Source organism: Tetrahymena thermophila (genome assembly GCF_000189635.1).
Source record: "Tetrahymena thermophila SB210 genomic scaffold scf_8254511, whole genome shotgun sequence".
NCBI lineage: Eukaryota > Ciliophora > Oligohymenophorea > Hymenostomatida > Tetrahymenidae > Tetrahymena > Tetrahymena thermophila.
In genome coordinates this window covers 1-16,657 of record NW_002476286.1, presented here as the reverse complement: position 1 = coordinate 16,657, position 16,657 = coordinate 1, and the positions used below count along the sequence as shown (strand labels likewise).

The 16,657-nt window shown below is 21.0% G+C and overlaps 6 protein-coding genes across 6 annotated transcripts; 3 read left to right on the top strand and 3 right to left on the bottom strand. All coding sequences in view use genetic code 6, as the record gives it.

Annotated features, from left to right (window-relative positions):
* Positions 1–588: 588 nt before the first annotated feature.
* TTHERM_001443851 (hypothetical protein) lies at positions 589–1,314 on the top strand (the record flags this gene model as incomplete). Its single annotated transcript, XM_012799119.1, has 1 exon — positions 589–1,314. The coding sequence occupies one exon, from the start codon at positions 589–591 to the stop codon at positions 1,312–1,314; it is 726 nt and encodes a 241-aa protein (XP_012654573.1).
* A 923-nt stretch (positions 1,315–2,237) lies between these two features.
* On the bottom strand, positions 2,238–4,736 carry TTHERM_01443850 (Serine/Threonine kinase domain protein; the record flags this gene model as incomplete). The annotated part of the gene is made up of 2 exons (XM_001029550.3): positions 2,238–3,542; positions 3,981–4,736. The coding sequence occupies 2 exons, from the start codon at positions 4,734–4,736 to the stop codon at positions 2,238–2,240; spliced, it is 2,061 nt and encodes a 686-aa protein (XP_001029550.2).
* Positions 4,737–6,487: 1,751 nt separating this feature from the next.
* Positions 6,488–7,172, top strand: TTHERM_01443840 (hypothetical protein; the record flags this gene model as incomplete). Its single annotated transcript, XM_001029549.1, has 3 exons — positions 6,488–6,645; positions 6,701–6,804; positions 6,868–7,172. 3 exons carry the CDS (start codon positions 6,488–6,490, stop codon positions 7,170–7,172), a joined length of 567 nt encoding a protein of 188 aa, XP_001029549.1.
* A 1,255-nt stretch (positions 7,173–8,427) lies between these two features.
* On the top strand, positions 8,428–9,947 carry TTHERM_01443830 (hypothetical protein; the record flags this gene model as incomplete). The annotated part of the gene is made up of 2 exons (XM_001029548.2): positions 8,428–8,907; positions 8,970–9,947. The coding sequence occupies exons 1-2, from the start codon at positions 8,560–8,562 to the stop codon at positions 9,945–9,947; spliced, it is 1,326 nt and encodes a 441-aa protein (XP_001029548.1). The 5' UTR covers positions 8,428–8,559.
* Positions 9,948–10,378: 431 nt separating this feature from the next.
* Positions 10,379–12,207, bottom strand: TTHERM_01443820 (MFS transporter; the record flags this gene model as incomplete). Its single annotated transcript, XM_001029547.2, has 2 exons — positions 10,379–11,427; positions 11,601–12,207. 2 exons carry the CDS (start codon positions 12,205–12,207, stop codon positions 10,379–10,381), a joined length of 1,656 nt encoding a protein of 551 aa, XP_001029547.2.
* Positions 12,208–14,755: 2,548 nt separating this feature from the next.
* Positions 14,756–16,248, bottom strand: TTHERM_001443819 (oxalate/formate antiporter protein; the record flags this gene model as incomplete). Its single annotated transcript, XM_012799118.1, has 5 exons — positions 14,756–14,876; positions 15,128–15,217; positions 15,473–15,562; positions 15,818–15,907; positions 16,159–16,248. Coding segments are annotated over 5 exons (481 nt in total), but the record flags the coding sequence as incomplete, so codon positions are not given.
* Positions 16,249–16,657: the final 409 nt, after the last annotated feature.

The window sequence follows — 16,657 nt, the reverse complement described above, 5'->3', positions numbered from 1 at the left end:
TAAAGCTCCAAACTAGAGAGCTTATGGTATTTTGATAAATCATAAACTAATTCTGGTACTCTTATTAATTCTTTAAAATATAGATCGCTATTTTATATTTTATAGATTTTAGAATTTATTATTAAAAATGTTGAATTAAAAATATAAAAAATGAATAATGAATGCTTAAAATTTGAAAATATGAATATGTAAAAATAATTTCATTAATCTATGGATAAAAGAGTAAAAAATAAAGAAAACAAAAGAATTATTTTATAATATAAATTTACAAGCAATCATTTTATAATCATTTGTATGTTTTTTTTAATAAATAATTTAAATTTTAATAAAACAAATTAAATTATTTTACAGAAAATTAAGGCTTAAATTTTTGAGGTTAAGGCATTTATTTAAACCAATAACTAACTCAGATATATCATTTTAAGTCATTTAGTTCATCCTTTTTAATATATGATGAGAAATTAAGACAATGTAATAAATATGAAAATGACTAAATAATGAAAATTTTAATTTAATAGCTTATATTAATTTAAGTAAGTAAGCAAGTAGTAAATTTATTAATAATTTCAAATATTCTTTATATTTTTAATGCAACAATAAAAAATATTATTTTTTCTTTATAAAGAATTCTAAGAAAATCAAATAAATTTCTTTTACGAGAGATCGAGTGTTAATTTTTAAAGATTAAGGCATTTTGCTAAAGTAAAACTTAAGTCTTACACAAATTTGCCATTTATTTTGCAGAACCTTTTTATTTAAAAAAAATTATAAATGAAAAAAAATAGAAAAAATAAATTTTAATTAACAATTATAAAATTTTTAATTTAAAAAACTAAATTTAAATTTTATATGTATAAATCATTTAATTAAAGTTAAGTAAATAAAACTAGTAGAGATTTAAAATTTATAGTTATTTTCCTACTTTTTTTAAATAAAATGTAAAAAAATACTCATTAAATAAAAAAAAATTATTTTTACTTAAAGCCTAAAACAAAAATTTATAGGTTAACGCACTTTTCTAGGCCACAAATTAATTATGAAATATTATTTTCATCTTTATATTAATTACTTTTTAAAATAAAAAGTTATATTTTTAGTTTGCAGAAAATAATTTTTAGAATTTATTTGATAAAAAAATAAATTAATTAATTAAATTAAAACTCAAACTTGAAAAATAAAATAAATAAATAAATAAGAAAAAGATAAAAATAATTAAATCTTCATTTTTAATATTAATTTTTAAATTAAAATAAGATTTAATAAACATTTTTTGGTAATTCTTATTAAAAAATAAAGATTGATTATACGCTATGAAAATTTCTAGATTTGTGATAGATTATTGTTAAGAATCTAAAAACTGTTTTGATTTAATTAAAAAATATGTAAATTTATAAATAATAAAATAACAAATTACTTTTTCAATTTTATAAAATCTTTCAATTTTTTTTTAAATCATTTTTTTCTTTTAGTTAATTTTGAATCTCTAATATTTGTTTCTAGTAAATTAATTAATTTTAATAATACAAAATTTCTTATTTTTATAATATTTAAAAATAGTTTTAATTAAAAAGAATATTATTTATCCATTCAAAATTTATTTATCTAATCAAAAAAGAGTTTAAGCTAAGAGATATTAGGAGATAAAGAAATTTTTGATAATTTTATTTAATATAGTAAATACATCCAGGAATTGTAATTTCATTATCAATCCTTTTAATCCATAGTTACTTATGTATTAATTAAATATTTCAACAAAATCTTTAAGAAAATTGATTTGTTTTTCTTTAATAAAATTAATGAAAGAATCATTGGGGTTGTAAAAATATTTTTTTATTTACCATAATCATATTAAAATTTAAAAATAATTATTTGATGAAAAAATTTTTTATTAATTTTATAAAATTAGGCCAAAGATAAACACCAAAATATTTATAAAAATGATTTATTATAATCATTCATAGTGTATATTTATTGAAACTGATAATTATTTATTTAGATAACAAATTTTAGAAAGTAGTTAAGACTTGTTTATAGAAAAGGAAATGCTGATATAATTAAAGATATAACTAAGTTTATAATACATTTTGTAGAGATTAAAGGATAAAACATAATATATTATTAAATTTAGTTTTTATTAAATTATAAATTTATTTTTGAAGCTTTGTTCATTATAATAAAATATTTTTTTTTACTTATTTGTTTTAATTTCTTATAAAAAATTTGGATTCATTATTAATTCATTTTAGGACAAAGTTTTACTTTTAAGAATTGTTTAATAATTCACCATTTGTATTTATATTTTAATTATTTTAATTCGATAATGAAGAAGGCTGCATTGGTTGCCTTTATGTGTTGTTTTAAGGGTTGTTATTAATATTGTTTTAACTAGGTTAGCTTTATTTAAGGATATCTGTGAGAATTTGCTTCGTGTACTTTAACCTCTTTTCCATTTCAGGTGAGTACATTTTTAGATCAGGAGTTAAGGGATAGTTTTATCTAATGCCTTACTTGTTGTTAAATGTGACTATTTTCATGATGCTGTTTAAAATAATTTCAGTCTTATCTGAGAAGCTGACTTGTACAATCTTATTTTGCAAGCGAAACAAAATAGCATTTTTTGTTTTTACCCACTTCTTGACATAATACAACATTTTTTTACCAGTTTAATTATCTAAGAATGTGCTTGGAGGATTAACATCGTAGTTATTATTAGCATTTTAATTGTTAGATCCATGATCGCCTTGTAAATAGCTTCTAAAATGCTCTAAAAGGGTAACTTTTTTCTTGAGTTCTTAGGGATAATTATCAGGTGTGAAGGTTATGCTTTTTTGGTATTTCTCTTCAGGCTATTTTTCGTAATATTCAATATACTGACCTTCTGGATCGATTACAATTTTAGTAAAATCATTAAAGAATACACCAATAGTTCCATTATTCAGTGCATATCCTAACCCGTATTTATTTGAATAATCTACCCATTGAGTAACCCATATTTCTGAAGCTGGAGGAGTATTTACCAAAATATTTTCTGAATTTAAATCGCTGTTAAACTATCCGTGCTTTAAAGTTTGCATAGACTACATTTTTAACAAATTTGCTTGATCCATTTAGTTGCTACCTAAATTTTTATTGCTTTAAGACCTCATATTTCCATTTAAATCCTTTGTTCCGTTTAGTTATAACCCAGATTAAGTTGCTGCCATATTCATTTAGCTTTAAGTAGAAGCTAAGCTTCCTGAACCTATCTTTTAATCTTGTACTATTTAGTTATTACTCTTTTCTTTTAATGCTTCCTTTTTAGGCTTCTAAAATGGCACCACTAAAGAAGAAATAGGTAAATTTTCAGGATTCAAAGCTGTTCCTTGCATGAAAGGGTGCTCTAATAATTCATCTAATGTTAGACGTTTTTAAGGATTCAAATTTAAAATGCTAGTGATGATAGACTTAGCATTGTCAGATATTTAAATCTATTCTGGGAAACAATAATTGTTCATTTTGATTCTTTTATATGTAGTTCTGACGTCCTTAGTTTCAAATGGAGGCTTTTTTATATAAAAATTGTTACTAAATATTCATTAAATTGTTATAAAATCAAAATCTTAGCAATTAGTAAAAAAAATCCACTGACTTTTTTATTTTTGTTCTAGTTAAAATTTTAATTATTTACTCATTTTATTTAGGAATAGATTTTTAATTTTTTAACAAAATTTTACTCTTCCAAAAATATATTTTTATTTTTTAGAAGAATGATAAATTGAAAGGACCTTTCAGTATTTGATTTACCATTAAAGAAATAATTTTTTAATGCTTTCAAAATAATAATTTTCTTTTACTTTCAAATAAAATAATAATTTTTTATTGCCTTCAAACAAAATAATAATTTTTTGATTCAAGTTGTTTCTTTTTGAGATGAGATTGATTAATTTTTTGAAATCGCTGCTTTCAAAATAATAATTTAGATTTTGTGAAAGTTTTTTTACCTTTCCAATAAGCAAAGTATAAATGATGACTCCCAATGACCACATATCAACTTCATAGGAATGCCCATCTTTTCCTTCAAGTATTTCTGGTGCTATATAGTTAGGAGTACCGCATACTGTTTTCTTTTTCTCTCCTTCATATTCTATTTTAGTAGCTAAACCAAAATCACCAATTTTAAGTGTCATGTTGTCACCTAAAAATAGATTGCCCAATTTAAGATCACGGTGGATAATTTTATTTTAATGGAGATATTTCAGGGCATTCACTATTTGCATTACGTAAATTTATGTTTCGTATTCTGTAATACGCTTTCTACGCTTGATTAGCTCATTAAGAGTTTAATAAGGACACAATTCAAGAAGAATGTAAACATTATCATGATCCTCAAAAACATGCTCAAACTAAACAATATTCTTATGATGCAAGCTCTTATGAATTTTAATTTCTGAAATCAATTTCACTCTTTATCTGCTTTTAGTTAAAGTTGACTTTGGAATTATCTTGGCAGCAAATATTGCCTTCGGATCTGTGTCTAAAGCAATCACTTCATAACATTTTGCAAAACCTCCACTACCTAATAACTTTCCTCTAGAATACTTTTTAATAATCTTTTCACCTGTTACTTTATTTTCCGTCTTTTCTTCTATTATCTTTTATTCAGTAGGGTAGTTGGCTACACCTTGATCATTGTTATTATTCTAACCTTACTCGGATTATTTTTGCTGGGGTTACTACTAAGCAGCTTATTAAGACATAAATTATTTATTCTCTACTGTTAATTGAACTTCGACCTTTGATAACACGCTCTCTTTTTTAATTAAAATTAATTTTTTCTTGCTTTAATTGAATTTTTCTTTAAATTTTTTCAAATTTATTAATCGTAAAAGAATTCCACTAATATTTATTTATTCATCAATTCATTCATTTATTTGCAAATAAACTAATTAATTAAATAAATAAATACATGACTCATCTTTCCTCATGCACATGCACTTAATCATATTTAAAATTCACTCTCTTATTAGAATTAAATAACTAAATAATAAATTTATTGTTTTTCACATCCAAATATTTAGAAAAAAACTGTTAAATTTTTGTTATGTTGTAACTTAATATTAAGCAATAGGATTTTTATACCAAAAACACCACCACACCTTCCTTATCAAAATCTCTAAGCCTTCTTAAAAGAATACTTCAACACGAATTAATCTATCTATCTTATCAATATATCTTATAAAATCTTTAAAATTTTCAGTTTAATAATTTATTATTCTTTAAAGTAAATACTATTCTAAAAAAATATAAAACTAGTTTGGATATTTAACATTTACTGATATTTGAATATTAAATTATAATTAATAAGTATAAAATAAACATCTAAAATTTTATTTAAAAATGCATTAATAATTAAATAATTAATTATTATTTTCATAAATGGTGTTTATAAAAATTCATTGAATTAGAATTTTAAAATATCTTTAAAAATAAAAATTTAATAATTTTGTTATTTTTTAAAGTATTTTTTATATTAAAAAGCTATAAATCAGCTTGAATAGTTAATTTTTGCTGATTCTTAATAATCAAATAATAATAAATCAACATAAAATTAATAATCAAAAATTTGTTTAATAATCAATATAAGATAATTGATTAATATCTTCTAAAATTTGTTTATGAATTTTAACAATTAATTCAAAATATCTTTTAAATTAAAAATATAATAAATTGTTATTTTTTAATTTAAAAGTTATTTAAAAAAATTATAAATTATTTTGAATAATTAATTTTTGTAGATTTTTAATTTTTTAATAATAATAAACCAAGATCAAAAATTTTATTTAATAATGTTTTAATAATTAAACAATTGATAAATATCTTTAAGGATGGTGTTTATGAATAATACAATTAACAATTTAATCTAAAATAAAATAAAAATGTTAATAATTATTATTTTTTTATAAAATTAGGCTTAATTTTTAATAAGCAAATAATATAATAAAATATGTTAATATGAAATAAATGATCAATAAATTTGTTAAAAAATACATTAATAACTAATTAATATCTGCAAAAATATGTTTATGAATTTATTGAATTTAAAATTAAAATATCTTTAAAATAAAATAATTAATAATTTGTTATATTTTAAATATAAATTATATTATAAAAAAGAATAAATTAGCTTGAATAATTATTTTTTTGATTAAATAATAATAAATAAAAATAAAATAAATGATTAAATAGTTTGTTTAATAATGCATTAATATTTTAAAAATATTTAATATCTCCAAAAATAGTGTTTATGAAATTTATTAAAATAACAACTTAAATATGTTTTTAAAGTAGGACATTTTTTTGGTTGAAATTTGCCTCTTTATAATTTTTGGCGCAAATTTAATTATATAATTAATTACTTTAGATTCTAAATATCAAACAAATTATTTAATTAGTACAAGATTTATATTTGGCAACATAATAGGTTTAATAAAGATAATTAATACATTAAATGTCTAAAAATTAAGAAGATAAAATTCCAGAAATTTAAGCATCATACGTTCTTAACTTTCTTAAAGCAAAAATAGGAAAAGATACAGTTATTTCATCTAATTTTAGAAAAGAATTCTCAAAATGTCTTTCTTTGTTTTTATTTTATTTAGCTACTATGTAAATTTATCACATTTATTATTGAAATTATTCACCTGTAATTTATATTTAACAGTGCGAAACATGGCTAAGGCGATTTAAAGAAAAAAATTAATAAAAATATCTTATTTAAGGCTTTGTCTGATATTGGCTTTGAAGATTTTGCTGAATAGTTAGAGGGTAAACATTTTATAATTTAAATAAATGGTAATTAATTCTATTTATTTATTTTCAAAATCTTAGAAATGTAAATTGACTTTAAGCAAAATCCTTCTGTTAGGACTCAATAAAAATAAGCTTCAAAAAACGAACATGAAGATGATCTTCTATCAGAGCATAAAAATTAAAAAAATGAACTAGAAGAAGAAGATAAATAAGATGATATTTAAAGTGATGCTTCTGGTTAAGATTTATAAGAAGTAGATTTAAATTAAGGAGAATAATAAAATATTGAATAAAATGAAAAGCCACAAGAATTTATATTAGATTAGATAAATAGAATGCAACCTTAATTAAATAAAAATGATGAATATGAGGAAATTTTTTGATGAGAAAAATAATAATGTATATAATTTAAATTAATATTAATTAATCTATTTATTAAGTACTAAACTAACTATTTTATGTCAAAATGAAATCTTTCCATAAAAATATTAAAAGAAACCATTAAAAATAAGTAAATTTCATTATTAAAAGTTAAATAATTATTTGAAATAAAATGTATGTGTAAAAAAATATTTTATAAATTTGCTTCGATTTGATATATCATCTAGACTTTTAAGCTTAAATATGTATTCAAATCCATAAAACTAGAATATAAAATAAATTTAAAGTTTATTAGACAAATTAATTATTCTTCTTGGATTTCTTGGATAAAATCTTTTTTAAGAGAAACCGTTAAATATGATTAATAAAATAAATTTTAATTTGCTTATATATTTAATACTTAACCAGTTTTGTGATATGAGTAATTAATGTTTAAAAATTAAATGCAATATTTTATCAAGGAAGATAATATTGTGGATTAATAATACTGTAAGATGCTAAATTAATAATTTTTTGTACAGTAAATATTTTTTTTATAAAAATGTTAAACATTTAAAAGTATTAAATTAATTTATTTATAAAAATGGAATAAATGTTAAATATTACACAATTTATGTTTTAAAATTTAATAAATATATATATATATGTAATTAACCCTAAGTTTATCTGGCTGCTAGCCAATTTAAAGTTTATACAATATTAAGAAATTTTTAAAAATTGAAATATTTATTTATGGACAATTAAATTTCAATTTATAAAACTTTATTAAATTGTTTTAATTATGTTGTAAATTTTTTAATAAAGATGATTTATAAGAAAAATTTATTGTTTTTAAAATGAGGATGGAAAAAAGATTTCATAGAATAAAAAATATATTTTTATAAATAGAATTTTTTATATCTTATATAATTGATTATTAAATACTAAAATAAACTTAAACAAAAATTTAAATATTTATTTGAAGAAATACTAGCTGTTAAATAATGGTAATATAAAAGATTCAAAATAAATTAATAATTTAAAAATAAAATTTATTAAAATATATATGAAGCTCTATCAATCAATGATAAGAATTAGAAATCTTCTTGAAAAAATATGAATTGAAAAAAGATACGTTGATTTTATGAAAATCAATGAACAAATAATATCATTCAATTTTTGAAATAATCAACATAACTATTAAATAGGATTATAATCTAAAAACTAAAAGATATTGTTCATTCTATTTTCTTGAAATTTCATTGTTTTTTAATTAAAAAAATTTCTAATTAAACTAAAAAAAATAAAATAAAAGTTGACACAAAGCCAACTTTCAATTCAGCATAATTAATAGAAAAAATATACATTTATATAGATTAGCCATAATAGTATCTAAATATAAAGTTAATAATGTAGGAAAATTTATTAGACATGGATGACATTTTTACAAAGTCCATAGGAAATTCACCATTAAATGAAAATATAGAATCGTTAGATAAATTGGAGTAAGTGATTGCTGAGTTCGATGAGGGTCTAAGAGACAATAAATATACATTAACCTCCTCCATACTTAAGGATTCAGACTAATTTTAATAGCAAAGTCTACCATAGAATGAGACACAAAATGATTTATTGTACATAAATGATTAAAATTAATTTTTAGAGGAATAAGAAGAAAATTTATTACAAATAGAGGCTGACAAATTTATTGATTAGCCATAATCCTCTAATGTTTTAAAAGAGATATCTTAGTCATAGGTACCATTTTTTTTTTTCATCTTTTTAACATGTTTGAATTTTTATACCAATAATTTATTTAGATAATAAATGTTAATTCTTAGAAAAATAATGAAAGTGAGTTAAGTAAAAAAAATGAAAGCTCATTTTCTGTTAAAGATGATGTGCTTGGAGGAATTCAACTTTCTTATGTAGATTTCTCAAAAAAAATTTACTAACAATACAAGGAATAGTTAGTAAAAAATCAAGAAAATTAGATTAATTAATTTACAAATAGCTAATCTTGTGAATAAATTAGCACCAGAAATATCAATATTAACAATTTACCAAAATAAGAAAATCGATAATAAGAATAAGCAGAAGATGAGAGATAAATGTGTTTAGAAAAAGGTATCGGAAAAATAAAGGAATTAGGAGATACTATTAAGAACTCAATTAACATCATGCACCAAAAATTTAATGAGGTAAAGGGATGCGTATCATAGTTAGCTGAGCAAGATAAGCACAAAGATATGTGGGATAATAAACTAAACGAGTTTTACAATAAGCTATTTAGATAGGCGAGTAAAGCTTTATTTACTTCTAACATAGCAAATAACAATACTCCTTCCAAACTAGTTATTTAAAAACCTTAAAGCGTTTATAGATTTAATACAAAATCCTCTGTGACAAAACCTCTCTCAAGCAACATTAGCAATATTTAGAATAGAAAACCTGGTAGTGTAAATAAGTTTAGTGTTCTTAATAAACCTAAATCAGTCAGTAAATTTTAAATGACTGCTTAAGAAAAGCCCAGCGAAGAAAGCAAAGCAAGTAGCAGTAATATCAATACAAATTTACCTTAAAATCAAAGATAAAAGTCCTTCACAGTACAAAAATTTAATACTAATAAAATTAATCAAACATAACCAGCAACAAATAACACCAATTTAGGAGTTTTAAAAAGTAGTAAAGACATTAAAAAAGATTCTCTTAAAAAACCATCAACAACTCCATCATCTTTATTATCATATAAAAAATAAAGCCTTGGAAAAGAAAACATTAATTTTTTTAAAAAGTGAAAATCTATATAAATAAATAATTTAATTAAATTAAAATGTGCATAAATTTTGTTTAAATATTATTATAATATATTATTTTTTATTTTATATATTTTTTCTATAATTTTGTTTTACTCAATTTCTATTTTAATTCAAAAAAAAAAACCTTTTACGAAATTGAAATTCAACAAAATAACTTTTAATTACTGCAAAACCTCAATAATAAATACACAAATATATTAACTTCAACCAATTTATAAATAAGTATAATTAGAGAAAAATAAAGTATTTTGAATTAAAATTATTACAATAAACTCTGCTGATATAAAGTAAATATTTAAGCATAAAGGATATAACATTTTGAATAAAATTTGATTTCTTTATTACACTTTGGGTATTGAAAAATTGATATAGTTACAATATTCATTTCATTTATTTTTTGTTAAATTACCTCATTATTCGTCTTCATCTTCTGCAATATCTAATTCTCTACCTAGTGTATCGTAAGGTAGAATAAAATCAACTAAAGCAGTTAGTAAACTTAAGCAACTAAATAGTAAAAAGGGAGCAAAAAGATTTATTCTTTATAAATAAAAGCTAATCCAAGGCATTACACTTCCTCCACTTCTACCTATTCCATTAGCCATTCCAACTCCTGTTGTGCGAATTTTGGTTGAATAAACTTCTGCTGTAAATTAATAGGAAAAAATAAAGGTCATTGTTAAAAAGAATTTGCAAACAGAAGCCCACAAAACGAAATGATCCATTCCATCAACATAGACCATAAGACAAGCAATTGCTTATAGTATATAGCAAATAATCATCGAATTTTTTCTGCCTAATCCTTTTATTTCAATTAAAAAGGAAGCTATACTAGCTGAGATCATTTCTGTAAAAGTACTCAAAGCTAATTTAACCATATCATTTGCATCATTGGGATCTTTTTGTTTATGTGTTAATTTCATAATTTCATCCATCATTTTAGGCATAAGCACTAAAATTCCGTAATACATAAAACTGAGAGTAAACCAATTAAACCAAACAAGGGGAGTAATCAATTTTCCATCACCTTTAAATAGTGAAGCAAGACTTCCTTTTTATTAATGAAGACTTTTGTTGACTTCTCTAGACCATGTTTTAAGGTGATTTTTCGTTGATTCACTAATTTCAATTGTATTCAATCTATTTCCATTCATGCGATTCATTTTATTTATTATTTTAAATGCTTCTTCAAACCTTCCATCAATAATATCAAATCTTGCACTTTCATCTAAATATAAATAACCTATTATCCATGCTAATAATCCTGGTAGTCCTGTCCAAACAATTAATGCCCTCCAATTACCCTTATCCAAACTTTCTAAAGTAAAATACCCAATGAATTATCCATATAACTAACCAAGTGAAAAGCTAACTGTAATTAAACTCATGAATCTTCCTCTAACTGCCAAAGGAGTTACTTCTGCTAACAATGTAACACCTAAAGGTCCAAAGAATCCAACTAATAAGTAATTAAATAATAAAAATTATTTTATTTTTTTAAAAAATCAAACAATTAATTCATAATAAAATACTATCTGTTTTTTAATTAAGCTTACAAAAAATATCTTTTAATTTGGCTTTGATTCGAGCATTAAATTATAAAGAGAATTAAAAGTAAAAGAAATGAATTACCTAGTATTGCACAAAGGAATCTAAGAATAGTCATTTAAATTATGTTAGTTGTAATAGCCTGTAGCATAGTAAATACAACTGTTAACAAGCTACTATAAATAAATGGTTTCTTTCTGCCATATCTGTCAGCGAATTGCCCACTTAAAACGCTACCAACCAAAAACCCTAAAAACACTAAGCATACTTGTAGGGAGTTAGCATCATCTTACACATCCCATTCATTTTTAAGTAAAGGAATCATAATAGTAAATACTGAAACTTATGCTCCTTCAGTCAAGCCTAATGTTGCCATAACAGCATAAAATAAATATTGATATGGTCCAATACCAATATCAGATAAAACATGATCAAACGAAATGATTATGTTATCGCATAAAAGCTTATTCGTGTTTCCTCTAGTGCTTACATTATTTCCATTTTATATAGACCTATTTTCGCTTTAATTCTAGGCGCTTTTTAACTAATTTTATGATTTAAGTTAGATGTTAGAAGTGTCATCGAAAAAATCGTTTTTATCCTAGAAGCTTTTATATTCAAAATTGTCTTCTTATCCCTCATTAAACGATTACTACAATCCTAAGCTTCTCTATGAAGGATTCTATTTCATTCTAAATTTATTTTGCTTTTCCCTATTATTTAATTAACACTATGGCGGAGGCTACAAAGTCCTTTAAATATATTTAAGTTATTTAAAATGAATATCTTTTAAATAAATAAACAATTAAATAAATAGGATTAATTTAATTTCTTTTCTTAAAAATAATTTGATTCTATCAATATGATTGTAAAAAAAAAACAGCGATTGATTTTGATACTGAAAATTAAAAGATAAATTTTAAAATTATCTCTTTGGTTGTTCAAAGAATAAATTAACCATGAAATAAGATAGTAAATAAATCTTATTTAATTATTTCAGTGCATTTATTATAAATAAATTATTTCATCAGTAAAATCATAAGTAGTGTTTGTTTATTCAACATAATATGTTAACTTTTTCACTAATAGAACCATCTATTTATTTATTTCTTTCTTTTTACATTTATTCAATTTCAGTATTTTATTCATAATATTCCATCAATCAAAATTAAAATTAATTTACAAGCATAACTCTTCTTGAAAATAGTTAAATATCAACAATTTCCATTTGTAAAATAAAGGGTAGTATTTAGTTATTAAAAAAGACTTTAACTTATTTATTTTCTAAACAGTACTGTATATGACTAATCATTTTCATATTTTTTTTATTTCGTTGTTTTCTTACATGTTTTTAATATTTTTAATCAAAATTTTTATAATAAATATCTAAATTTATTAAATATTAATTCACAAATATAACTTATTAATTTTTTAAGTAGATCCTTTAAGTAAAATTCAAACTATGGCTTATTTATATATGAATAATAATATATTATTTGGTTGAAATATATTACTTTAAATTTAATAATGATCTACTTAGATAGAATATTTAATTTTACTTTTATACTAAATTCAAAATCATCAGTAAGATTTTAAGCAATTTTTTCTATTTTATATATTTTTATTTCATTACCAAGTCAACGAGATATTTATAGCAATCTAAATTTTATTAATATTAATTTAATGGTCGTGCTTGATGATTGTGCTTATTGTTTGTATAGGCTTTTGAGCCATGATTTCTAAAAACTAAAAATTTTGAGCCCTTTGTTTTTTTTTTATTTGATTAAAATCTTTTATTCAAAATAAGTAAATACATAAAAAAAAAATGTAAATTTTTTTATAAAGCGACTAAACTAAATTTAAAATATCAAAAAAAAAAAAAAAATTAATGATTGACTCCAAAAACAAAGATCATTTTCAGCATCCATTTTCACATCTTGCATTTTTTTGCTAATACATACATATTTATTTCATAAGTACCCATAGATAAAGCAAAACCTGCAAACCTCCAATTTGCATTTTTCTAGAATATTTAGAGAACATTTTATAATAAAAAATAAACAAGATAAACATTATAAAATTTATCAAATCAGATTAAAAAAAATTACATAAATTCTTGATATGAAATAAGCTTATAAAAAGCCAAATTTAGCATTAACGACTTTTAAATTCCTTAATTTACTCTAAATATTCTTATATAAAAAAATCAAATTTGTATTGTATGAATGAATAAATGATAATTTAAAAAAACAATTATTTTATAATTTTAAAAAATATAAAATGAAAAAAATGATCATAAGATAAATTAAAAATTTGAGAAAAAAAAAACAAAACATTAAAACCACTAAAGTTAAAATAAAAAGTAAAATTGATTTCTCCCTGAGGTTTTATTTAAATCATGGTATCTAATTAATCATGTTAAATAAAAAAAGGATAGAAATATGATTGATGGATAATGTTTAAGATTAAAATATTACTAAAAAGTTTGGCATTTATATAATTTAATAAGATTTAATATAACACTAAAAGTTTCAAATTATTTGATCATTTTTGGAGAAACCAGAGAGTTTGCTTATGAGGATTAAATTATTTAAGTAAATTTAATTTTTTTATTTATAAATAATTTATTTACTTACAAAAATATGAATAATATTTAATAATATAAAATCTATCTATCTATTTATATTTTAGGTTAAAAACACTTTTTCAAAATATTATATAATAAAATATATAATACTATTCAAACATTTTATATTTATTCATCCTTTTTTCACCATTAGTTTATCTAAAAGACAACTAATCTTTTTGATTTAAGACACTTGCTTTTTACCTTGAGTTCTAATGATTTATTCATTGAGCTAAACATTTTATAATAAATTTGTGTAAATTTTAAAATAAATATCAAAATAGAATAAACTTTTAAATTAAAAATTAAATTAATACATAAAATAATTTGAGTGGAATAAAAAAGATAAAAAAATAAAATAAATAAAGCTATCAAATATATTCAAAGAGCTTTTTTGTGTTATATTCATTTTTATAGTTTAAAATATCATATTAGAAGGAAAAAATGAAGAAAAAATATGAAATAATAAGAAATAAATGATAAAAGCAAAAGTTGAAAATAAAATGATCAGCTAAATTAACAAAGAAACAACAAAAAAAAGCAAGCACAATAAAAAGAAAAAGAAAAAAGAGCTTTATTGTTTTTTATTAGTTTGTTTTTATAATTAAAAATATCACAATCCAAAACAAATAAACTGTTTTTACGTAAGGTAAAGTGTCAAATTTGAGAGATTAATGCAATTTGCTAAAGCAGAACCTAAGCCTGATGCACCTTCATCACCAATTTAATTAGACCTTTTTAAATATTGAAGAAAAAATATATCATTAAATATTTAATTAGAAGGAAAAAATGATGAAAAAATATGAAAGAATAAGAAATAAATAATAAAAGCAAAAGTTGAAAATAAAATGATGAGCTAAATTAACAAAGAAACAACAAAAAAAAGCAAGCACAATAAAAAGAAAAAGAAAAAAGAGCTTTATTGTTTTTTATTAGCTTTTATAATTAAAAATATCACAATCCAAAACAAATAAACTGTTTTTACCTAAGGTCAAGTGTCAAATTTGAGAGATTAATGCAATTTGCTAAAGCAGAACCTAAGCCTGATGCACCTTCATCACCAATTTAATTTCTACTTTTTAAATATTGAAGATAAAATATATCATTAAATAGTTAATTAGAAGGAAAAAATGAAGAAAAAATATGAAATAATAAGAAATAAATAATAAAAGTAAAAGTTGAAAATAAAATGATGAGCTAAATTAACAAAGAAAGAAAGAACAAAATAAAGCAAGCACAATAAAAAGAAAAAGAAAAAAGAGCTTTATTGTTTTTTATTAGCTTTTATAATTAAAAATATCACAATCCAAAACAAATAAACTGTTTTTACTTAAGGTCAAGTGTCAAATTTGAGAGATTAATGCAATTTGCTAAAGCAGAACCTAAGCCTGATGCACCTTCATCACCAATTTAATTTCTACTTTTTAAATATTGAAGATAAAATATATCATTAAATAGTTAATTAGAAGGAAAAAATGAAGAAAAAATATGAAATAATAAGAAATAAATAATAAAAGTAAAAGTTGAAAATAAAATGATGAGCTAAATTAACAAAGAAAGAAAGAACAAAATAAAGCAAGCACAATAAAAAGAAAAAGAAAAAAGAGCTTTATTGTTTTTTATTAGCTTTTATAATTAAAAATATCACAATCCAAAACAAATAAACTGTTTTTACATAAGGTCAAGTGTCAAATTTGAGAGATTAATGCAATTTGCTAAAGCAGAACCTAAGCCTGATGCACCTTCATCACCAATTTAATTTCTACTTTTTAAATATTGAAGATAAAATATATCATTAAATAGTTAATTAGAAGGAAAAAATGAAGAAAAAATATGAAATAATAAGAAATAAATAATAAAAGCAAAAGTTGAAAATAAAATGATGAGCTAAATTAACAAAGAAACAACAAAAAAAAGCAAGCACAATAAAAAGAAAAAGAAAAAAGAGCTTTATTGTTTTTAATTAGTTTTTATAATTAAAAATATCACAATCCAAAACAAATAAACTGTTTTTACCTAAGGTCAAGTGTCAAATTTGAGAGATTAATGCAATTTGCTAAAGCAGAACCTAAGCCTGATGCACCTTCATCACCAATTTAATTTCTACTTTTTAAATATTGAAGATAAAATATATCATTAAATAGTTAATTAGAAGGAAAAAATGAAAAATAAAATAAAAGTTAGGTGTCATAAATTGAAAAATCTTAAAAATAACAACCCCCTTAAAAAGCTGAAAATTTTGAGCCAACAATAAAAAAAGTAAGAGTTTTAAATTCTTAAAAAATTCTTTTTTAAGAGAACACATTCCCCAATGAAAATGAAAAGCCAATAAATTAGTAAAGCGGATAAAGTGGTGAATAAGTAAAGAAAACTGAAGATATTAAAAATATAGTAAATTAAATTGGGCTCATTTAAGTCAAAAATGCTGCTAAAAATAATAATAAAACTTAAAAAAAAATATCAAAAATTACGGATTACTTAAATCAGGATTAAGTTAATAAAAATGCAAATAATA